Consider the following 25,984-nt stretch of genomic DNA (forward strand, 5'->3'; position numbering starts at 1 on the left):
AAGAACTACAAAAACAACCAGAAAACAATGAACAAATGTTAATAAATACATATTTATCAATAATTACTTTAAATGTAAATAGACTAAATGCTCCAATCGAAAGATATAGGGTGGCTGAATGGATACAAAAACAAGACTCTACAAGAGACCCACTTCAGATCTAGGGACACATACAGACTGAAAGTGAGGAGATGGAAAAGGTATTCCATTCACATGGAAGTCAAAAGAAAGCCAGGTAGCAATACTTAGACTAAATAGACTTTAAAACAAGGACTGTAACAAGAGACAAAGAAGGACAGTGCATAATGATGAAGAGATCCATCCAAAAAGAAGATAAAACAATTGTAGGAACACTTAAATATATAAAGCAAATAATAACAGACATAAAGGGAGAAATTGACAGTAACACAATAACAGTAGGGGACTTTAACACCCCATTTACATCAAGGATAGATCATCCAGACAGAAGATCAATACGAAAACACTGACCTTAAATGACACATTAAACCAGATGGAGTTAATAGATACATACAGTACATTCCATCCAAAAGTAGCTGAATACACATACTTTTCAAGTGCATGTGGAACGTTCTCCAGGATAGATCACATGCTAGGCCACAAAACAATTGTCAATAAATTTAAGAAGATTGAAATCATATCAAACATCTTTCCAATCACAACATTATGAGAAAAAACTGCAAAAAACACAAACACAGGAAGGCTAAAGAATATGCTACTAAACAACTAATGGATCACTGAAGAAATCAAAGAGGAAATCAAAAAAATACCTAGAGACAAATGAGAATGAAAACACAATGACCCAAAACATATGGGACACAGCAAAATCAGCTCTAAGAGGGAAATTTATAGAGATACAATCCTTCCCTAGAACATGAGAAAAATCTCAAACAATCTAACCTTACATCTAAAAGAACTAGAAAAAGAAGAACAAAACCCGAAGTTAATAGAAGGAAAGAAATCATAAAGATCAGAGAAGAAATTAATGAAATAAAGACCAAAAAATAAAAACATGAAAGATTAATGAAACTAAGAGGTGGTTCTTTGAAAAGATAAACAAGATTGATAAAACTTTATCCAGATTCGTCAGGAAAGAAAGAGAGGGCTCAAATATATAAAATCAGAAATGAAAGAAGAGAAGTTACAACTGACACCACTGAAACACAAAGGCTCATAAGAGATTACTACAAACAACTATGCACCAATAATATGGACAACTTAGAAGAAATAAATTCCCAGAAACATACAGCATCCCAAGAATGAATCAGGAAGAAATAGAAAATATGTACAGACCAATTACCAGTGATGAAATTGAATCAGTAATTTAAAAACCCCCAACAAGCAAAATTTCAGGGCCAGAAAGCTTCACAGGTGAATTCTGCCAAACAGTTAGAGAAAGGTTAACTTTGATCATTCTCAAACTACTCCAAAAAAAAAAAAAAGAAGAGGATAGAATGCTTCCAAACTCATTCTATGAAGCCAATATCATTCTGATACTTAAACCAGACAAAGACACCACATAAAAAGAAAAGTACAGGCCAATATCACTGATGAATACAGATGCAAAAATCCTCAACAAAATATTAGCAAATTGAATTCAACAATACATTAAAAGTATCATATACAATAGCTGTGTGACTTTGGGAGAATCATATAACTTCTCTATGTCTCGGTTTTATCAGCTGGAAAACAGTAATATCTAGCCCATAGATATTGCTTGGTGATAAATAAATGAGATAATGTCTGTGCGAAGCAATGGCACATAGTAGATACTCAGAAAAAAAAAAAAGTATCATATACAATGATCAAGTGGGATTTATCCCAGGGATTCAAGAATAATTCAATACCTATAAATCAATCAATGTGATACACCACATTGACAAATTGGAGAATAAAATTCACATGATTACCTCAATAGATGCAGAAAAAACTTTTGAAAAATTCAAATCAATTTATGATAGAAAAAATCTCAACAGAGTGGGTATAGAGGGAACATACCTCTACATAATAAAGGCCATATATGAAAAACTTACAGCCAATATCATACTCAACAGTGAAAAGCTGAAAGGATTTCCTCTAAGATCAGGAACAGGATAAGGATGCCCACTCTCACCACTTTCATTCAACATAGTATTGGAAGTCCTAGACACAGCAATCAGATGAGAAAAGGAAATAAAAGGAATCTAAATTGGAAAGGAAGAAGTAAAACTTTCACTGTTTGTGGATGACATGATACTATACATAAAAAATCCTAAAGACACCACCAAAAACTATGAAAGCTAATTAAGGAATTAAGTAAATTTTCAGGATATAAAAGTAATATACAGAAATCTGTTGGGTTTCTATACACTAACAACGAACTATCAGAAAAAAAAATTAAGGAAACAATCCTACTTACAATTACACCAAAAAACATAAAATATGTAGGATAAAATCTAACCAAGGAAGTAAAAGACCTGTACTTGGAAAACTATAAGACACTGATTTAAGAAACTGAATATGACACACACAAAAAATAGAAAGATATATTCAGCTCATGGAATTAATATTGCTAAAATGGTTGGGGAATTCCCTGGTGGTCCAGTGGTTAGGACTCAGTGCTTTCACTGCCAAGGGCACGGGTTCAATCCCTGGTCAGGGAACAAAGATCCCACAAGCCACGCACCAAAAAAAAAATGGCCATATTACCCAAAGCAATCTACAGATTCAGTGCAATCCCTATCAAAATACCAATGGCATTTTGCACAGAACAAGCACAAATAATTTAAAAATGTGTATGGAAACACAAATGACCCTGAACAGTAAAGCAATCTTGAGAAAAAAGAACAAAGCTGTGGGAATCACCCTCCCTGACTTCAGACTATACTACAAAGCTACAGTAATCAAAATAGTATGGTACAGGCACAAAAACAGAGACATAGATCAATGGAACAGAATAGAGATCCCAGAAATAAATCCATGCACCTTTGGTCAATTAATCTATGACAAAGGAGGCAAGAACATACAATGGAGAAAAGAGAGTCTCTTCAATAAGTGGTGCTGGGAAAACTGGACAGCCACATGTAAAATAATGAAATAAGAACATTCTCTAACACCATATACAAAAATAAAATGGATTAAAGACCTAAATGTAAGACCAAATACTATAAAACTCCTAGAGGAAAACATAGGCAGAACACTCTTTGACATAAATTGTAGCAATATTCTTTTTGATCTGTCTCCTACAGCAAAGGAAACAAAAGCAAAAATAAATGGGACCTAATTAAACTTAAAAGCTTTTGCACAGCAAAAGAAACCATCAACAAAACAAAAAAGACAATCTATGGAAGACAATATTTGCAAATGATATGACTGAAAAAGGATAATATCAAAAATATAGGGCTTCCCTGGTGGCACAGTGGTTAAGAATCCGCCTGCCAATGCAGGAGACACGGGTTTGAGCCCTGATCTGGGAAGATCCCACATGCCGCGGAGCAACTAGGCCCGTGAGCCACGATTACTGAGCCTGTGCATCTGGAGCCTGTGCTCCGCAACAAGAGAGGCCGCGATAATGAGAGGCCCGCGCACCGCGATGAAGAGTGGCCCCCACTTGCCACAACTAGAGAAAGCCCTCACACAGAAACGAAGACCCAACACAGCCTTAAATAAATAAATAAATAAATAAAATAAATAATTAATTAATTAAAAATATATATATACAGAGCTCATAAAACTCAAACAAACAAACAACCTAATTAAAAAGTCGGTATTTTTCCCACTTTTGGAAAATGAATAGGCATTTTTCCAAAGACATACAGGTGGCTAACAGGCACATGAAAAGATGCTCAACATTGCTAGCCATTAGAGAAATGCAAATCAAATCCACAATGAGATATCATCTCACACCTGTCAGAATTGTTATCATCAAAAAGAACACAAATAACAAATGTTGGCAAGGTTGTGGAGAGACGGAAACCCTTGTTCACTGTTGGTGGAATGTAAATTGGTACAGTTAATGTGGAAAACAGGATGGAAGTTTCTCAAAAAACTAAAAATAGAACTGCCATATGACCCAGCAATTCCACTCCTGAGTACATATCCAAAAAACCCAAAAACACTAGATTGAAAACATACATGCACCCCAATGTTCACAGCAGGATTATTTACAATAGCCAAGATATGGAAGCAACATGTGTCCATCAACAGATGAATGGACAAAGAATATGTTTATATGTATATATACACAATAGAATCCTCTGCAGCCATTAAAAAATGCAATTTTGCCATTTGCAAAAACATGAATGGACCTAGAGAATATTATGTTAAGTGAAATAAGTCAGACATAGAAAGGCAAATACTCTATATTATCACTTATATGTGGAATCTAAAAAATAAAACAAATAAATGTCTATAATAAAACAGAAACAGGCCCACAGATATAGGGAACAAACTAGTGGTTACCAGTGAGGAGAGGTAAGGGGGAGGGGCAATATGGAGTAGGGGACTAAGTGATACAAACTATTATGTATGAAATAAGCTTCAAGGATATATAGTACAACACAAGGAATATAGCCAATATTTAATAATACCTATAAAAGGAGTATAACCTTTAAAAACTGTGAATCACTCTGTTGTACACCTGTAACTTGTATAATATTGTACATCGCCTATACTTCAATTAAGAAAAAAAAAAAGAAAAAACCCATAATGTATCACCTCATACCTGTCAAAATGGCTTTTATCAAAAAGACAACAAATAACAAGTGTTGGCGAGAATGTGGAGAAAAAGGGAACGCTTATGCACTATTGTTGGGAATGTAAATTGGTGCAGCCACTGTAGAAAACAGAATGGAGATTTCAAAAAATTAAAAATGGAATTAACATACAAACCAGTAATTCCACTCCTGGGTATTAATCTGAATAAAATTAAAACACTAATTAGAAAAGATACATGCACCCCTATGTTCATTACAGCATTATTTGTAATAGCCAAGCTATGGAAGCAACCTAAGTGCCCATGATTAGGTGAATGGATAAAGAAGATGTGATACATACATACAATGGAATATTACTTAGCCATAAAAAAGAGGAAATCTTGCAATTTGCAACAACATGGATGAACCTAGAGGATATTATGCTAAGTGAAACAAGTCAGACAGAGAAAGACAAATACTGTATCATTTCATTTATATGTGGAATCTAAAAAACAACACAAATGAACAAATAGAACAGAACAGAAAAAGAGTCACAGATACAGAGAACAAACGAGTTGCTGCCAGAAGGGAGGGAGGTGGGAGAAGAGAGAATAGGTGAGGGAGATAAAGAGGTACAAAATTCCAGCTGCAAAATAAATGAGTCACACGTGTGAAATGTACAGTGTGGGCAAAATAATCAATAATTATGTAATATCTTTGTATAGTGACATCAAATCTACACTTAGGCTTCCCTGGTGGCGCAGTGGTTAAGAATCCGCCTGCCAATGCAGGGGACACAGGTTCGAGCCCTCGTCCGGGAAGACCCCACATGCTGCAGAGCAACTAAGCCCGTGCGCCACAACTACTGAGCCTGCACTCTAGAGCCCGCAAGCCACAACTACTGAAGCCCGCACACTTAGAGCACATGCTCCGTAACAGGAGAAGCCACCACAATGAGAAGCCCGCACAACGCAACCAAGACCCAACACAGCCATAAATAAATAAATAAATAAATAAATAAATAAATAAATAAATAAATAAATAAATAAATAAATCTGCACTTACAGTGGTGATCATTTTGAAATGTGTAGACATATTGAATCACTATGTTGTGTAACAGGAACTAACACAGTGTTGTAGGTCAATTATAATAAAATACAAACTCACAGAAAAAGAGATCAGATTTGCGGTTACCAGAGGCTGGGGGGAGGGGTAGGGGGAACTGGATGAAGGCAGAGAAAAGGTACAAACTTCCAGTTATAAGGTAAATAAATACTAGGGATATAACATGAAACATGATAAATATAATTAACATTGCTGTATGTTATATATGATAGTTAAGAGAGCAAATCCTAAGAGTTCTTATTACAAGGAAAAAATAATTTTTTTCTATTTCTTTAACTTTGTATCTGTATGGGAGGATGGATGTTCTTTAAACATATTGTGGTAATCATTTCATCATGTATGTAAGGCAAAATCATTATACTGTACACATCATACAGTGCTGTATGAGAATTATATCTCAGTAAAACTAGAAGAAAAAAAAAGAACTACCATAAAATCCAGCAATGCCCAAAGAAAATAAAAACACTAATTCAAAAAGATATTTGCCAACCCTATGTTCATTGCAGAATTATTTACAATAGCCAAGATATGGAAACAACCTAAGTGTCCATGCATAGATGAATGGATAAAGAAGATGTGGTAATGGAATATTAGCCTCAAAAAGAATGAATTCTTGCCATTTTTAACAATATGGGTGGGTCTAGAGGGTATTATGCTAAGTTAAATAAGACAGAGAAAGACAAATAATGTATGATTTTACTTACATCTGGAATCTGAAAAACAAAGCAAACGAACAAATCTAAAAAATAGAAACAGACTCATAGATACAGAGAACAAACTGGTGGTTGCCAGAGGGGATGGGGGGGTGGAGGGATGAGCAAACTAGGTGAGGGAAATTAAGAAGTACAAACTTCCAGTTATTAAATAAATAAGTCAGGGGATATAATGTACAACATAGGGAATATAGTCAATAATATTTTAATAATTTTGTATGGTGACAAACGGTAACTAGACTTATCATGGTGATCATTTTGTAAAAATATGGAATCACTGTGTTGCACTATGTTGCACACCCAAAACTAATAAAATAGTATAAGTCAATTATACTTCAATTTAAAAAATTGATGAGGAATAACTCCAAGCTAGGGCAAGTAGAGAAGGAACGGAAGGAAGGGACCTCATGGTGTTTCTTCTGTTTCTGTACGATTTTATTTTTAAAAAGAAGTCCCCAAGAAAAACCTTCAGCAAACTAGAATAGACAGGAACTTCCTCAACTTGATAAAGAACATCTACAAGAAACTTACAGATAACATCATACTTAATGGTGAGAAACTAGTCCCCTGACTATTCCTACTCAGCATCATACTGGAATCCTAGATAATTCAGTAAGATAAGAAAAGAAATGTGCAAAAATTGAGAACAGAAAAAAAAAGCTATCTTTGTTCACAGATAACATGATTGTCTATATAAAAAATCTCAGTGAACCAACAAAGAAACTCCTGGAACTAATAAGCAATTATAATAATGTTGGAGGATACAATGTTAACATTACAAAAGTCAACTGCTTTCTTATACGCTGGCAATGGACAATTGGAATTTGAAATTAAAAGCACAATGCTATGTACATTAGTACCACAAAAGTAAAATACTTAGGTATAAATCTAAGAAAATATGTAAAAGTCTATATGAGGAAAACTACAACACTGTGATGAAAGAAATAAAAGAAGATCTAAATGAAAGAAGAGTTAGTCCATATACCTGGATAGGAAGACTCAATATTGTCAAGATGTCCATTCTTCCCAACTTGATTTACAGATTCAATGAAATCCCAATCAAATTCCCAGAAAGTTATTTTGTAGGAATGGACAAACCGATTTTAAATTTTACATGTAAAGGTAAAAGACCTAAAATAGTCAACACAATATTGAAGGAGAAGAACAAAGTTGGTGTTCTGACACTACCCAACTCAAGACTTTTTATTAAGCTGTAATAATCAAGACAGTGTAGGGGCTTCCCTGGTGGTGCAGTGGTTAAAATCCGCCTGCCAATGCAGGGGACACGGGTTTGAGCCCTGGTCCAGGAAGATCCCACATGCAGTGGAGCAACTAAGCCTGTGCACCACAACTACTGAGCTTGTGCTGTAGAGCCTGTGAGCCACAACTACTGAGCCCGTGTGCCACAACTACTGAAGCCCAAGTGCCTAAAGCCCACGCTCTGCAACAAGACAAGCCACCATGAGGAGAAGCCTGTGCACCACAATGAAGAGTAGCCCCACTCGCTGCAATTACAGAAAGTCCACGTGCAGCAACGAAGACCCAACACAGCCAAAAATAGATAAATAAATAGATAGATAGATAGATAAATAAATAAAAAAAAAGACAGTGTGGTATGCATGAAAGAATAAATAAAAAGGCCATTGTAACAGAAGAAAGAGCCAGGAAATAGGCTCCCACATAAATTAGTTAACATATCATTGACAAAAGAGCAAAGGCAATTCAATGGAGAAAGGATGGTCTTTAACAAATGGTGTTGGAACAACTGAACATCCCATGCAAAATTTTTAAAAAATGAATGTAGACACAAATTTTACACTTTCACAAAAATAAACTGAAAATGGTTCATAGATCTAAATGTAAAATTCAAAAATACAGACCTCCTGGAAGATAACATAGGAGTAAATCTAGGTGACCTTGGGTTTGTTGATGATTTTTTTAGATACAAAATCAAAAGCATAACTCATGAAAGAAAAAAAAAATGGAAAGGATGGACTTCATTAAAATTAATGTTCTGTGATGAACACTGCTAAGAGAATGAAAAGAGAAGTCTCAGAAGGAAAAAAATCTTTGCTAAATACACATCTGATAAAAGACTGCTATCCAGAATATAGAAAGAACCCTTAAAACTAAACAATAAGAAGATGGACAGCTTAATTTAAAAAATGGGCAAAGATATGAAAAGTTACCTCACCAAAGAAGATAGAGAGATAGCCAATTAGCAAATGAAAATATGTTCAACATATATGTCAAAAGGAAGTTGTAGATTAAAACATGAGATACCTCTAAATAATATGAGAATGGCTAACATCTAAAACACTGACAACATCAAATGCTAGTTAGAATGTGGAGCAATAGGAACTCTCATTCATTGCTGGTTGGAATGTAAAATGGTACAATTACTTTGGAAGATAGCTTGGCAGTTTCTTACAAAAGTAAACATAGTCTTACCATATAATCCAGCAAAAGAGAATTTAAAAGTACAACAGCAAGAATATATAAGTCAGAATGGGTAAAGGGATATAAGTACATTGTCTGGGAAGAGATAAAAATGCCAACCTTTATATGATTTTCATAAGTCAAATATGCATGTTGCAATATCTTGTATAAGCATAAAAGAATGATAATAGAGAGAGGAAGTTTTAAGAATAAAAATAATAAGCCCAAAACAAGGCAGAGTATCTATAAGTCCCAAAATATCAGTAAGTACATTAAATGTGAATACATTAAATGCTCCAACAAAAGACACAGAGCATCATACTGGATAAAACTATTAACTAACAATATACTGCCTAAGAAAGACACAGATAAAATATGGAGATTCAGAATGTTGAAAGTAAAATAATGGGAAAGATATACCATACAAACAATAATGAAAAATAGTGGTGTGGCTACATTAGTATCAGAGATTTTGGACCATAAAGCAAAGAGTATTACTAGAGATAAAGTGAGACTCTTCAAAATAATATAACGTTCAATTGACAAGAAAGATATAATGATCCTAAATTGGTTTTCAGTTAATAGCACGGCCTCAAATTATACAAACTACCAGAAAAATACACAAATCTTTGATGATAGAAGGGGATTTTATTTTATATGAATTGGAGTATGGTTGATTTACAATGTTGTGTTAGTTTAAGGTGTACAGTAAAGTGAATCAGTTATCATATACATATATACACTATTTTTATATTCTTTTCCCATGTAGGTCATTAGAATATTGAGTAGAATTCCCTATGCTATACCATATGTCCTTGTTAGTTATCTATTTTATATATAGTAGTGTGTATTTGTCAATCCCAATTTCCCAGTTTATCTGTCCCCCTGCCCCTTTCCCCCCTACTAACCATAAGTTTGTTTTCTGCATCTGTGACTCTATTTCTGTTTTAGAAATGAGTTCATTTGTGCCATACTTTTTAGATTCCACATATAAATGATAACATATGATATTTGTCTTTCTCTGTCTGACTTACTACACTCAGAATGACAATCTCTAGGTCCATTCATGTTGCTGCAAATGGCATTATTTCATCCTTTTTTATGGCTGAGTAATATTCCATTGTATATATGTACCACATCTTCTTTATCCACCCCTCTGTCAATGGACATTTAGGGTGCTTCCATGTCTTGGCTATTGTAAATAGTGCTGCAATGAAAATCGGGGTGCATGTATCTTTTCAAATTATGTTTTTCTCCAGATGTATGTCTAGGAGTCCGATTGCTGGATCATTTTACCATAGTTCTATATTTAGTTTTTTAAGGAACCTCCATACTGTTCTCCACAACGGTTGTACCACTTTACATTCCACCAACAGTGTAGGATTGTTCCCTTCTCTCCACACCCTCTCCAGCATTTACTCTTTATAGATTTTTTGATGATGGCCATTCTGACCCATGTGTGAGGTGATACCTCATTGTAGTATTGATTTGCATTTCTCTAATAATTGGTGATGCTGAGCATTTTTCATGTGGTTTTTGGCCATCTGTATGTCTTCTTTGGAGAAATGTCTATTTTGATCTTCTGCCCATTTTTCAGTTGGGTTGTTGGTTTTTTTGACATAGAGCTGCATGAGCTGTTTGTATACTTTGGAGATTAACCCCATGTCAGTCACATCGTTTGCAAATATTTTCTCCCATTCTGTGTGTTGTCTTTCTGTTTTGTTTATGGTTTCCTTTGTTGTGCAAAAGCATTTAAGTTTAATTAGGTCCCATTTGTTTATTTTTGTTTTTATTTTTCTTACTCAAGGTGGTGGATTAAAAAAGATATTGCTGCGATTTATCTCAGAGAGTGTTCTGCCTGTGTGTTACTCTAGGAGTTTTATAGTGTCCAGCCTTACATTTAGGTCTTTGATCCATTTTGAGTTTATTTTTGTGTATGGTCTTAGAGAGTGTTCTAATTTCATTCTTTTACATGTAGCTGTTCAGTTTTCCCAGCACCACTTGTTGAAGAGACTGTCTTTTCTCTATTGTATATTCTTGCCTCCTTTGTCATGGATTAATTGATCATAGGTGCATGGGTTTGTCTCTGGACTTTCTCTATCCTGTTCCATTGATCTACATTTCTGTTTTTGTGCCAGTACCATACTGTTTTTTGTTTTTTAAGATTTTTAATTTTATTTATTTATTTATTTATGGCTGTGTTGGGTCTTCGTTTCTGTGCGAGGGCTTTCTCTAGTTGCGGCAAGTGGGGGCCACTCTTCATCGCGGTGCGTGGGCCTCTCACTATCACGGCCTCTCTTGTTGCAGAGCACAGGCTCCAGACACACAGGCTCAGTAATTGTGGCTCACGGGCCTAGTTGCTCCATGGCATGTGGGATCTTCCCAGACCAGGACTCGAACCTGTGTCACCTGCATTGGCAGGCAGATTCTCAACCACTGTGCCACCAGGGAAGCCCCCCATACTGTTTTGATTACTGTAGCTTTGTAGGATAGTATGAAGTCAGGGAGCCTGATTCTTCCAGCTCTGGTTTTCTTTCTCAAGATTGCTTTGGCTATTCAGGGTCTTTTGTGTTTCCGTACAAATTGTAAAATGTTTTGTCCTAACTCTGTGAAAAATGCCATCAGTAATTTGATAGGGATTGTATTGAATCTGTAGATTGCTTTGGGTAGTATAGTCACTTGCACAATGTTGATTCTTCCAATCCAACAACATGATATACCTCTGCATCTGTTTGTGTCATCTTTGATTTCTTTCATCAGCACCTTATAGTTTTCTGAGTACAGATCTTTTGCCTCCTTGGGTAGGTTTATTCCATAGGTATTTCATTCTTTTTGATGCAATGGTAAGTGGGATTGTTTCCTTAATTTCTATTTCTGATCTTTTGTTGTTAGCATATAGGAATGCAAGTTTGTTGTGTATTAATTTTGTATCCTGCAACTTTACCAAATTCATTGGTGAGCTCTAGTAGTTTTCTGGTAGCATCTCTAGGATTTTCTATGTATAGTATCATGTCATCTGCAAACAGTGATAGTTTTACGTCTTCTTTTCCAATTTGGATTCCTTTTATTTCTTTTTCTTCTCTGATTGCCATGGCTAGACCTTCCAAAACTATGTTGAATAAAAGTGACAACAGTGGACATCCTTGTCTTGTTCCTGGTCTTAGAGGAAATGCTTTCCGTTTTCCACCATTGAGAATGATGTTTGCTGTGGGTTTGTCGTATATGGCCTTTATTATGTTGAGCTAGGTTCCCTCTATGCCCATTGTCTGGAGAGTATTTACCATAAATGGGTGTTGAATTTTGTCAAAAGCTTTTTCTGCATCTATTGAGATGATCATACAGTTTTTATTCTTTAGTTTGTTGATGTGGTGTATCACACTGATTGATTTGTGGATATTGAAAAATCCTTGCATCCCTGGGATAAATCCCACTTGATCATGGTGTATGATCCTTTTACTGTATTGTTGGATTTGGTTTGCTACTATTTTGTTGAGGATTTTTACATCTATGTTCATCAGTGATGGTGGCCTGTAATTTTCTTTTTTGTGTTGTACCTTTGTCTGGTTTTGGTGTCAGGGTGATGGTGGCCTCATAGAATGAGATTGGGAGTGTTCCTGCTTCAGCAATTTTCTGGAAGAGTTTCAGAAGGATAGGCATTAACTCTTCTCTAAATGTTTGGTAGAATTTGCCTGTGAAGCCATCTGGCCCTGGACTTTTGCTTGTTGGAAGTTTTAAAATCACAGTTTTGATATCAGTACTTGTCATTGGTCTGTTCATATTTCCTGTATCAGTCTTGGAAGGGTGTACCTTTCTAAGAATTTGTCCATTTCTTCTAGGTTATCCATTTTATTGGCATATAGTCTCTTGTAGTAGTCTCTTATGATCCTTTGTATTTCTGTGGTATCAGTTGTAACTTCTCCTTTTTTGTTTCTAAATGTATTGATGTGAGCCCCTCCCTTTTTTCCTAATGAGTCTGGCTAAAGGTTTAACAATTTTGTTTATCTTTACAAAGAACCAGCTTTTAGTTTCATTGCTCTTTTCCATTGTTTTCTTCGTCTCTATTTCATTTATTTCTCCTCTGATTTTTGTGATTTCTTTCCTTCTACTAACTTTGCATTTTGTTTGTTCTTCTTTCTCTAGTTGCTTTAGGGGTAAGGTTAGGTTGTTTATTTGAGATTTTTCTTGTTTCCTGTGGTAAGACTGTATTGTTATAAACCTGCCTCTTAGAACTGCTTTTGCTGCATCCCATAGGTTTGGGATCATCATGTTTTTGTTGTCATTCATCTCTTGGTATTTTTTGATTTCCTCTTTGATTTCTTCAGTGATCCATTGGTTGTTTAGTAACATATTGTTTAGCCTCCACATGTCTGTGTTTTTTATAGTTGTTTTCTGTAATTTATTTCTAATGTCATAGCATTGTGGTCGGAAAAGATTCTGGATATGATTTCAATTTTCTTAAATTTACCGAGGCTTGATTTATGGCCCAAGATGTGATCTATCCTGGAGAATGTTCCATGTGCACTTGAGAATTTTTAGTATAGATGTCTGCCACCTCTTTCATCACTGTATGCTGGCCATTATCCCCTTGATAGGAGGTGTGACTGATGTTGTGGTGACCAGAACCTGCTCTGGATATTGAGCAGGGCCTCCCCTTTGCTCTGTTTGTCACTGCCCTGTCAGGGGTGGGGTCTGCTTCCTAGTTGTTGGAGTAGAGCTGTTTCTTAGCTGTGTTTCTGATCTGCGGTGTGAGGTAGGTGGGTTTGGAGCACTCCCACTGGGAGAGAAGTCACTGAGTATTCCTCCTCTGGAGATGTTCACCTGTGAGTGTGCTCTGTTTTGTCACCTTTCATCCATTGTATGGGCTCACAGATTACACTGTGGTTGGCACTGCTCTCGGCCCCACCTGAACCATGGGTATGCCAGCAATTGGCCCTGGTGTCTCTCAGGCATTGTTTTCACCAGGCCACCAGTACTGATCCACTGAAGTCAGGTTCCAGGACTGCAGTAATCATGCACCTGGACCTGCTGTGGGCACCATGGAGGCAGCTGAGACTCTGGCCTGGCCCAACCTCCACGTGTAGGTGGCCACAAAGTCCACAGCAGCTAAAGCTAGACCTGTCTTGACTGCAGGAGCACTCATTGTCTGTTCAGATGTTCTGCAGGTGCTGAGTTTACAAAGCCAGTCGTGGGGGTGTAAATCCATGGTTTGCACAGCCGTGAGGAGAGATTTCAGCTCTTCTTCCTTAGTTGCATGGCCCCTAGAGCTCAGCTGTGACTTCAGCCCCACTGCTGCATGTGAGCCACCTACAGGCATCTGCTACCACAGCTGCCCTGGAGCACAGGAGCCTCCCCTACCAATGGGGAGGAGGTACAGAGGAGGAGGTAGACAGGGGGCATGAGAGCCCACTCTGGTGGACACAGGATGGAAGCCCTTCCTAGTGCCCCAGGAGGCAGGAGCTGGTACATGGGGAGATAGGCTGTAACTACTGTCCCACACTTTGTGCATCACTCAACAATGGAGCTTCTCTTCTATGGTGGCCGGGCTTATAATGGGAGATTTTAATGCACTTCTCTCAGTAACTGATAGTACAAGTAAGCAAAAATAATCAGTAAGCATATAGAAGGTCTGATCAACATAATTCACAAATTTGACCTAATTGACATCTATGTACTGTGTTCAACAACTGCAGAATACATCTTCTTTTCAAATACAGATACAATATTGCAAAAATAGATTACTAACAGAGGATTGAAAATCACAGTGTGATTAAGATAAAGATTGATTTCACGAAAGATAATAATTTCCAGATGTTTGCAAGTTTAAAAATGCAATTCTAAATTACCAGAAGAAATCAAAGTAGAAATTTTGTATTGAATTTGATGAAAATATGATATGTCAAAATGTATATGCTAAAAACATACTGAAAATCAATAAATTTGGCATTCCCTTCAAAAAGTTGGAAAACAACAGTAAATACAATTCAAAGAAAATAAAAAGAAGGAAATAATTAACAGCAGAAAAAGAAGGAACTTGAATGAACAATAGAATGGAATGACAAAGCTCAAAGTTGGTTTCTTGGAAAGACTAATAAAAGTGGGAAACCCTAGTAAGACTGGTCAAGAAACAGAATATACAAATAATCAATATCAGGAATGAAATAGAAACTACTATTGATTCTAAGATCATAAAATTAGAAAGATCATAAGAGAATCTTAAGAACAACTTAATGCAAATAAATTTGAAAGTTTAGATGAAATGGAACATTTCCTAGAAAAATGCAACTTATCAAAACTAGCACAACAATAAATACAAAATATGAGTAGACCTATAACAATAAACTGAATTTGTAATTTAAGATCTTCCCACAAAGAAAAATTCTGGCACAGATGGCTTGACTGGCAAATCCTTCCCAACATTTAAGGAAGAAATAACACTCAGTGTTAAAAAAAAAAAGAAACCATTTCCTCTAAGATCAGTAACAAGACAATGTCACCCAATCTCACCACTATCATTCCACATAGTTTTGGAAGTTTTAGCCACAGCAATCAGAGAAGAAAAAGGAATAAAAGGAATCCAAATTGGAAAAGAAGAAGTAAAGGTGTCACTGTTTGCAGATGACATGATACTATACATAGAGAATCCTAAAGATGTTACCAGAAAACTACTAGAGCTAATCAATGAATTTGGTAAAGTAGCAGGATACAAAATTAATGCACAGAAATCTCTTGTATTCCTATACATTAATGATGAAAAATCTGAAAGAGAGATTAAGGAAACACTCCCATTTACCACTGCAACAAAAAGAATAAAATACCTAGCAATAAACCTACCTAAGGAAACAAAAGACCTGTATGCAGAAAACTATAAGACACTGATGAAAGAAATTAAAGATGATACAAACAGATGGAGAGATATACCATGTTCTTGGATTGTAAGAATCAACATTGTGAAAATGACTATATGACCCAAAGCAATCTACAGATTCAATGCAATCCCTATCAAGCTACCAATGGCATTTTTCACAGAACTAGAGCAAAAAATTTCACATTTTGTATGGAAACACAAAAGACCCTGAACAGCCAAAGCAATCTTGAGAAAGAAAAACAGAGCTGGAGGAATTAGGCTCCCTACTATACTATACTATACTATACTATACTATACTATACTATACTATACTATACTATACAGTATACTATACTATACTGTAGTATACTAGACTATACTACAAACCTAGAGTAATCAAGATAGTATGATACTGGTACAAAAACAGAAATACAGATCAATGGAACAGGATAGAAAGCCCAGAGATAAACCCACACACATATGGTCACCTTATCTTTGATAAAGGAGACAAGAATATACAATGGAGAAAAGACAGCCTCTTCAATAAGTGGTGCTGGGAAAACTAGACAGCTACATGTAAAAGAATGAAATTAGAACACTCCCTAACACCATACACAAAAATAAACTCAAAATGGATTAATATATTTATATCTATAGCTGATTCACTGTTATACAGCAGAAACTAACACACCATTATAAAGCAATTATACTCCAATAAAAATACTAAAAAAAAAAAAAAGAGACCTAGGAGTGAAGGCTTTTGGGGCTAGGAAAATATGCCTAAATTCGTGGACAGAGAGGGTCCTGAGTCCTTGTCTGCAACTCCCTTCAGCGACTGTAATGCACTGACTCTGCACGAAGTCTAGTGTGAGGTGAGGATAGCTTTCCCTTGTGAGTCCTGTCAGGTAAAGGCTTTGTAATTGCCTGTGGTCAGGCCTGAAAAATCACATATAGAATTTTAATCAGGAGCACAACTCCTCAAAAAGATGCTCAACTTCATTAGTAATCAGAGAAATGCAAATTAAAAACTGACAATATTAAGTGTTGCTGAGGATGTAGAGCACCAAGAATTCCCAAAGGTTGCTGACAGTGAACATAAATTAATACAATAACTTTGGAAAATAGTTTGGCATATCCTTCCATCCAGCAATTCTGTTTCTAGGTTGAATAGAAACCAAAAGAAATTTGTGGACCTGTTAGCCAGGAGGCATGAGTAAAAATAGTGCCAGAAGCAGCCTTTATAATAGCCACAAACTAGAAAAAGTCCAAATGTCAACCTATTGTAGAATGAATAAATAGCAGTATATTCATAAAATGGAATACTACCATCATTTTTATGAAATGAATGAAGTTTAGGTTCACAAACAATGTTGAATGAACAAAGCTAGATACAAAAGTATACTATAGGATTCTATTTATATGTAGCTTTAAAACAGAGAAAACTAAAGTATAGTGGTAGGATTCAAAATAGTGTTTACCTTTTGGAAGAAGAGAGTTGGCAGTGATTTGCAGGGCACCCAAAGGCAGTGGTTTGAAGTATAAAAACGTTGATCTGGGGGAGTGTTACACAGGGGTTTGCTTGTGATGATTCAGTTGTTATAAATTTATGTTTTATGAACTTTCTATATGTGTGTAATATTTTATTTAAAAAGTTAAAAAAAAGAAATACAAGCACTTTGAATTTATAAAGCAGTCACACATTTTTAAGGGGGGAAAATATATTGTATCAATAAATAATGTCCTTACCTCTTTGGGATTAATGTATCTCAGTATCTGACGTGGCTCCCCTTGTCTTCTTATATTAATCAGACTTTTAAAGTGTTGGAATACAGCGACATTCTAAAGGTTCAGACACATAAGATTTTATGGTCAAAACTGGGTTTTCTACCTCTAATTAGCTTTTTGCCTATATAGGGCAAAATGAGTAAAAATCATAAAATAGATTTTACATATGTAAACTAGATTTTAGAAATATTATCCAATCAAGGTTTGCTTTGACAAGTCAGGCAATATTGGTATTATTCTCACAAAGAGTTTTACCCTTAAATTTGTAATGGTATCACTAGCAACTATAAATAAAATATCCAAAACTTTGGTTGGGTCACTTTCGTATACTCCACTGTAATCTAGGAGAAAGACAAAATACAGCCTAGTGGTTAAGAACACTGAGCATGGCATAATATTGTCTGGGCTCAAGTGTTAGTAATTACTAGCTGTGTGATCCTGAACAAGTTGCTTAACCTCTATGATCAGTTTCTTATCTAAAATATGGGAATGACAGTACTATTTCATACAGCTATGGTTAGGAATAAATGAGCTAAAATTTGTAAAGCACTTAGAACAACTTCTGGCGTAAAAAAGCACTCAATAAGTATTATCTATTATTATCATTACAGAATCCTCCTCATTCCTGTGGTAATTCCACTGATTTACAAACCCTATCTACTTTTATTGTTAGTGCAAATTTAGTCAAACAACTGCAAGCAATTCTTCTATCTTGGAAAGCTATCTTTGGTAACCCTCTCCTACCTTATTCCTTCCCCAAACCTTAATAACTCTTGGTAAACATTCCCTGACCCCTCAGTTTGCTTATATTAAATCAAATCAAATAAATTCAAGTTGAAGTAATCCATAATACCAATATGACAATTTGAAGTCCCATTGCAATTGCCTGTGGAAGATGGTGCAGCTCACCTCAACACAAATAATATTCTTTCTGAAAGGAAGATGTAATTTCTTAAGTAACACCCCAAATTGAGTACCAAGAAAAATTTATGATGGTTTAAAATCTGAATAGTATCTTCTAAATTTGTAGATTATTGTATCAAACCACCCTCAAATTTAGTGACTTAAAGCAACAACTGCTTTCTGTGGGTTGACGGGGAACTTCTGCTATTCTTGCTTGGACTCATGTATTTGGCTGTAGTCAGTTGCCAGATCAGCTGGAGATGGGTGATTTAATATGGTCTTACACACATATACTGGGTCTTCAGCTTGGATTGTTGGAACCTCTGTGATGGCTGGGCTTCTCTCTCCATATAGACTTTCAGTTTAGAGTTTCTTCACAGCATGTACATTTCAAAGTACAATAGAGAGAGAGAGAGAGAGAGAGAGAGAGAGAAAGAGAGAGAGAGAGAGAGAGAGAGGGAGAGAGGGAGAGAGGGAGAGAAAGAGACAGAGAGAGACAGTAGAAATTGCAAGGCTTCTCAAGGCCTTGTCTTGGAAGTCACACAGCATCACTTAGTTTGAATTCTATTGGTCAAACTCAGGACCTAGCAGGCCTCAGGAGGTCAAGTGCAAAGTGTGATCCATAGGAAGTTCCATATATAATATACAGCCTCACTCAGGGGTAGCTCTGAAGAGAAATACTTACAGGGGACAGAACTTCAAGCAGCATACCTGTTGTATATTATGCCTGGAAGAAAAGATGGCCAGAGGTACAGATCTACAGATGGGCAATAACTGATGGCTTTGCTGGATGGTCAGGGATTTGGAAAGAACATGGTTAGAAAGCTTTTGGGGAAGAGGTCAGACCCCTCCAAATGGGCACCAAGTGTGAAGACATTTGTGTCCCACGTCAATTCTCAGCAAAGAGCAATCTCAGCAGAGAGAAATATTAATAATCAAGTAGGCAAGATGACCCATTCTTTGGAGTCAGTCAGTCTATTTCCCTAGCCACTGCTCTCCTTGCCCAATGGGCTCATGAACAAAGTGGCCATGGCAACAGGAATGGAGGAGTGGAGGTTATTCATGGGCTCAGCAACATGGATTTTTACGCACTATATCTGGCTACAACTACTGCTGAGTGCCCACTGTGTCAAAGCAGAGACCAACACTGAGCCCCTGATATGGCATCATTCCTTGAGGGAATTAGCCAGCTTCTTGTGGCACATTGATTAGTTGGAACACTTCCATTATGGAAGGGGCAACACTTGATTCTCATTGGAATTGATAATTTACACTCCTGGGTACACAATACTTCTACAAAAACCACTATCTGTGTACCTTCAAAATGTTTTATTCACTTGTCATTATATTCTGCATAACATTGCTTCTGATCAGAGAACTTGCTTCAGAGCAAATGCAGCACATCAATGGGCCTATGCTCATGAAATTCACTGACATTACCTTGTTCCCCATCACCCTAAAGCACTTGGCCTGGTGGAATGGCATTTTGGAGACTCAGTTACAGTTAGAGTTCCACTGATAACACTTTTCAGGCTACAGTGATGTCCTTCATGTTATAGAATATGATCTGAATCTATGCCAGCCAGCATTTATGAGTTTGAAAATTAAAGGGTGGAAATGAAAGTGGCTCCCTCTCAATATTATCTCTAATAATCCACTAGTGAAAATTTTGCTTCCTGTCCTTTTACCTTTGGGTTCTGTGGATATAAAGGCCTTAGAACCCACAGGAGTAAGGCTTCCACCAAGGTACACACCAAAAGTTCCATTAAAATGGAAGCTGATACTGTCACCTGGCCATTTTGAGTTCCTCATGCCAGTGAGCCACCACACCAAAAAAAATGAGGGGGCCTTATAAGTGGGAAAAAAAGAGTCTGTATAAGTTAAAGAGGGGACAGAAGAGTCAGCACCAGAGTGATGTGATGTGAGACATACTCGGTAGGTCATTGTTGGCTTTGAAAATGGAAGGAGACCATAAGCCAAGGAATGTGGGCAGCCACTAAAGGCTGGAAAAGGCATGAAAACAAATTCTTCCCTAGAGCCTCCAGAAAGAACGCAGCATTGCTGACATCTTGATTTTAGCCCAGTGAGATCCATTTCAGATTTTGGCCTCCAGAATTGGATGATAATAATTTTTTGTTGTTTAAAGCTACTAAGGTTTTGGCAGTTATAGCAGCAGTAGGAAATAAATATAAGTCCTTAACCTTGTATCTAGTATTTATATGACAAGATATCATAGGTGGAGTATGACTCAGCAGGAAGAGAAATAAAAATGATTGAAAGATAAATAAAATTACTTTGGGGAAGAGGGTTTTAGTTTGTTTTAATCTATATGAGGGATAGTTGTATCATGTTAGGTGGAAGCATAATTTTAATATTGACATTATTTGGAAGTTAAACATGGTTAGAAGAAGTAAGTATGCTAGGGTAACAAGGGGTCGACTCTGCTGGATTATTCTATTGTCAACTTATTCAAGCAGGACAAAAAATGAAAATGACACATAGGCACATCGAATTTAAACTGCTAAAAACAAAACATAGAGACAATTTAAAAGCATCCAGACAATAAAAGACACATTACTTTCAGGGTTGAAAGAGTAAAATTGGTCCTTGATTTTTTTTTTTTTAACAGAAACCATGGAGTCCAGAATAGAATGGAATGTCATATTTAAGGTGCTAAGGAGAAAAAAAAAAAAAACCAAAACGTGACAACTTAGATTTCCATCATGCTGATAATATTCTTCAAAAACAGAAGTGAAATAAAGATGTTTTCAGACAAACAAAAGCTGAAAGAATTTTTCACAGGAGATCTGCCCTACAACAACTACTGTAGGGAATTCCTTATGTGGCAGGAAAGTAATACCATAGGGAAACACAGAACTGTAGGGAGGAATGAAGGTCCCTGGAAGGTGTAAATATCTGGAGAAATAAAAATGAATACTGAACATATGGACACCAAGGGGGGAAAGTGGGGGCTGAGGTGGGATGAATTGGGAGATTGGGATTGACATATGTACACTAATATGTATAAAACAGATAACTAATAAGAACCTGCTGTATAGCACAGGGAACTCTACTTCATTTCACTGTACAGTAGAAACTAACACAACGTTGTAAAACAACTATACCCCAATAAAAAATAAATAAAAAATAAATACTGAAATTAAAGGAGACATAAATAAATGGAAAGATATACCGTGTTCATGGATTGGAAGACTTAATATTGGTAAGATGAAAATATTGCCCAAAGTAATCTACAGACAGTGCAATCCATATCAAAATCCCAATGTCACTTTTAAAAGAAATATAAAAGCACATTCTAAAATTCATGTGGAATCTCAAAGGCCCCCAAATAGCCAGACACATCCTGATGTCAATACTTGCTACAAAACAGTTTGGTATTGGCATTAGGACAGACATAAGACCAATAGAATGAATAGAGAAGCCAAAACTATACTCCTACATATATAACTGACTTTGACAAGGGTGCCAAGATTATTAATGGGGAAAGGACAGTCTTTTCAACAAATGATGCTGGGAAAACTGGATATCCACATGCAAAATAATGAAATTGGACATTAATGCAAAGTGGATCAAAGACCTAAAAATGAGAGCTGCAACCTAAAACTCTTAGAAGAAAATATAAGAGAAAAGCTTCATTACATTGGATTTGGCAATGATTTATTGGACATTACCCTGCAAGCACAGCAACTAAAGAAAAACAAGGATAGAGTGGACTATATCAAAATTTAAAACTTTTGCATAGCAGAGGACACAGTCAAGAGGCTGAAAGGGCAATCCACAGAATGGAAGAAAATATTTGCAAAGCAGATATCTGATAAGGGTTTAATATCCAAAATATGTAAAGAACTCCCACATCACAACAACAAATAACCCAATTCAAAAATGGGCAAAAGTCTCAAATACACATTTCTCCAGAGAAATTTATGAATGGTCAATAAACACATAAAAAGATGCTCAACATCAATAGTCATTAAGGAAATCAAAATCAAAATCACAATGAGATACAACTTCACATCCATTAGGATGGCTATCATAAAAAAAATAGAAAATAAGTGTTGGCAAGAGTGTAGAGAAATTGGAAACTGTGTGCATTGCTAGTGAAAATGTAAAATGGTGCTGCCACAATGGAAAACATTTTGATCATTCCTCAAAAATTTAAACATAGGATTGCAATATGATCCAGTACTTCCACTTCTAGATATGAACCCAAAAGAATTGAAAGAGGTACTCAAACAGATACTTATACAACAATTTTCATAGCAGCATTATTCACAATAGCCAAAATGTGGAAACAACCCAAGATCTGTTAAAAGGGAGTGGATAAACAAAATGTAGTATATAAATACAATGGACTATTATTCAGCCTTTAAAAGGAATGAAATTCTGATGCACGCTATAAATTACATGAAACTTGAAAACATTATACTAAATGAAATAGCCAGAGACAAAAGGACAAATGTACTTATACAAACTACCTAGAATAGACAAATTCATGGATACAGAAAGTAAAATATAGGTTACCATGGCCTAGGGGGCAGGGGAGGATAGAGAGTTATTGTTTAGTGGATACAGGAGGTTCTGTTTGAGATGATGAAAAAGTTCTAGAAGTGGATAGTAGAAATGGCTACACAACGTTGTAAATGTAATTAATGTCACTAAACTGTACACCTAAAAGTGGTTATTATGGTAAATTTTATGTTATGTATATTTACCACAATAAAAAGTAAATACTAATTGTTTAAGGCAATAAAAATAATGTCTTCTTATATTTAAAACAAAAATGTAAGTGAAAAATATCTGACAACAAATAGCACAAAAGGGAAAGATGATAAAGGGAGTTAACCCGTTTTAAGATTCTTGCATTGTTCTGGAAAGTGTAAAAGTACTAAATGTAGGCACTAATTAGTCAAAGATGCATACTGTAAACTCTAAGTTACCCCATTAAGATAATGGTAATCTTATGTAATGTAATAATGTAATAATGTAACTGTTATGGTAATCTACTGCTGTGTAGCAAACTACCCCCAAAATTTAGTGATGTAAAACAACCACCATTTTATTATGCTCACAATTATGGGTTGCAAATTATGGTAGGGCAGAGTAGGGATGTCTCGTCTCACTTCCACAATGATTGAGGCTTCATCTGAGATGGATTACAAAGCTGGGAATGGCTGGGATGACTCAAGTGGGGCCCTATGTCAGGGGCCTCAATTCTAGCTATCAGCCTTGTTTCTTGGTTCTTGTTATGTTTTATCTGCTGGCGGTGGAATATTGAAAATGGCTTTTTCACTTATGTGTCTTGTAAGTGGGATGGAATAGTTGATAAATCTGGGGATGGCCAATCACCAATCTCTGTAGACAGCCTTTCCATTAAGCTAGCTTGGCATGGCAGTTTCAGGGTTGTTGTACCTTGTGGCTGGCTTCATCCAGAATGAGCATTCCATGACACAGACATGGACACTGCAATGTTTCTTTTTTATGGCCACACCACGCAGCTTGCAGGATCTTAGTTCCCCGACCAGGGATTGAACCTGGGCACCCTGCAATGCTTTTTTTTTTTTTTAAGCTGGGCACTGCCTTTATTTTTATTTTTTTAACATCTTTATTGAAGTATAATTGCTTTACAATGGTGTGTTAGTTTCGGCTTTATAACAAAGTGAATCAGCTATACATATATATATATCCCCATATCTTCTCCCTCTTTCGTCTCCCTCCCACCCTCCCTATCCCACCCCCAAGCTGTCACAAAGCACTGAGCTGATCTCTCTGTGCTATGTGGCTGCTTTCCACTAGCTATCTATTTTACATTTGGTAGTACATATAAGTCCATGCCACTCTCTCACTTCATCCCAGCTTACCCTTCCCCCTCCCCATGTCCTCAAGTTCATTCTCTACATCTGCATCTTTACTCCTCTCCTGCCCCTAGGTTCTTCAGAACCATATATATATATATATACATATATATATATATATATACACAAACACATATATACATATATATGTATATATGTGTGTATATATATATTTCTTCAGATTCCATATATATGTGTTAGCATATGGTATTTGTTTTTTGCTTTCTGACTTACTTCATTCTGTATGACAGACTCTAGATCCATCCACCTCACTACAAATAACTCAATTTCGTTTCTTTTTATGGCTGAGTAATATTCCATTGTATATATGTGCCACATCTTCTTTATCCATTCATCTGTCGATGGACACTTAGGTTGCTTCCATGTCCTGGCTATTGTAAATAGAGCTGCGGTGAACATTGCGGTACATGACTCTTTTTGAATTATGGTTTTCTCAGGGTATATGCCCAGTAGTGGGATTGCTGGGTCGTATGGTAGTTCTATTTTTAGTTTTTTAAGGAACCTCCATACTGTTCTCCATATTTATTACCTAAGCTTAGAGGTCCCAGAATGTCATGTTCTATTTTATTGGTTTTAGTGGTAAAGCAAGACTAAAATAGCCTAAATAAAAGGAAGAAGATTGCCCCTAACCTCTCAACAGAAAGAGTAGCAAATAATTTATGAACATCTTAAATCAATCAAAATAACCAAGAAGTTAATACAGAAGAAAATAATGATATATTAAAATCATTTAAATAATACAAAGAAATGGGAAACAGGAAAAATACATGAAGAACAGATGATAAGTAGAAAAGCAACAGCAATATGGTAGACTTAAACTAAACAAATACCATAATTATAATAAATATAAATGGTCTAACCATGTTAATTAAAAGACAATGATTATTTAAGACTAACCAAAATTAGATCCAGCTCTGTATTGTTTACAAAGGATACAAAAAGTTAGAAAGTAACAGAATAAGAAAATATACCATGCAAACACTAACCAAAATTAAACTAGGGTAACTTTATCAATACAAAATAAAATAGACTTTAAGGCAAAAAGTTTTGGAAAATATAAGAAACAACATTTCATATTGATTAGGTTTGACTCAACAATAAGATGTAACAATCTTGAGCTGATATGTACCTAACAACATTACTTCAAAATATATAAAGCTAACATTAACACAATTACCAGGAGTATAAATGAATCCCCAATTATAATGGAAAACTTTAACATACTTCTCTCAAGCACTGGTAGAACAAATAGGCAAAAAATTAGTAAGTCTCCTGCTATAGACTAAATGTTTCTGTCTCTCCAAAATTCATATTGAAATTCTAACACCCAAGGTGATGGTAGGAGGAGGCTGGACCTTTGGGAGATGATTAGGTCATGAGGGTAAAGCCCTTATGAATGGGATTAGTGCCCTTATAAAAAAGGGCTCAGTCAGACGAATGGATAAAGAAGATGTGGTAAATATATACAATGGAATATTACTCGGTCATAAAAAGGAATGAAACTGGGTCATTTGTAGAGACGCGGATGGACATAGAGACTGTCATATAGAGTGAAGTAAGTCAGAAAGAGAAAAACAAATATCGTATATT

General features: G+C 35.9%; 1 protein-coding gene across 2 annotated transcripts in view; it reads right to left on the minus strand.

The window, feature by feature from the left end:
• Positions 1–25,984, minus strand: part of C11H11orf65 (chromosome 11 C11orf65 homolog) — a 133,822-nt gene that overhangs the window by 88,687 nt on the left and 19,151 nt on the right. Inside the window, exon 2 of one of the 2 annotated variants that reach the window (XM_068556801.1) lies at positions 17,559–17,651. The exons of the other annotated variant lie outside the window; for it this stretch is intronic. Coding sequence (XP_068412902.1) covers positions 17,559–17,651 — 93 coding nt within the window. The remainder of the gene's footprint in view (positions 1–17,558; positions 17,652–25,984) is intronic. 2 annotated transcript variants of the gene reach the window in all.

This window comes from Eschrichtius robustus, chromosome 11, assembly GCF_028021215.1.
Source record: "Eschrichtius robustus isolate mEscRob2 chromosome 11, mEscRob2.pri, whole genome shotgun sequence".
NCBI classification, from domain to species: Eukaryota; Metazoa; Chordata; class Mammalia; order Artiodactyla; family Eschrichtiidae; genus Eschrichtius; species Eschrichtius robustus.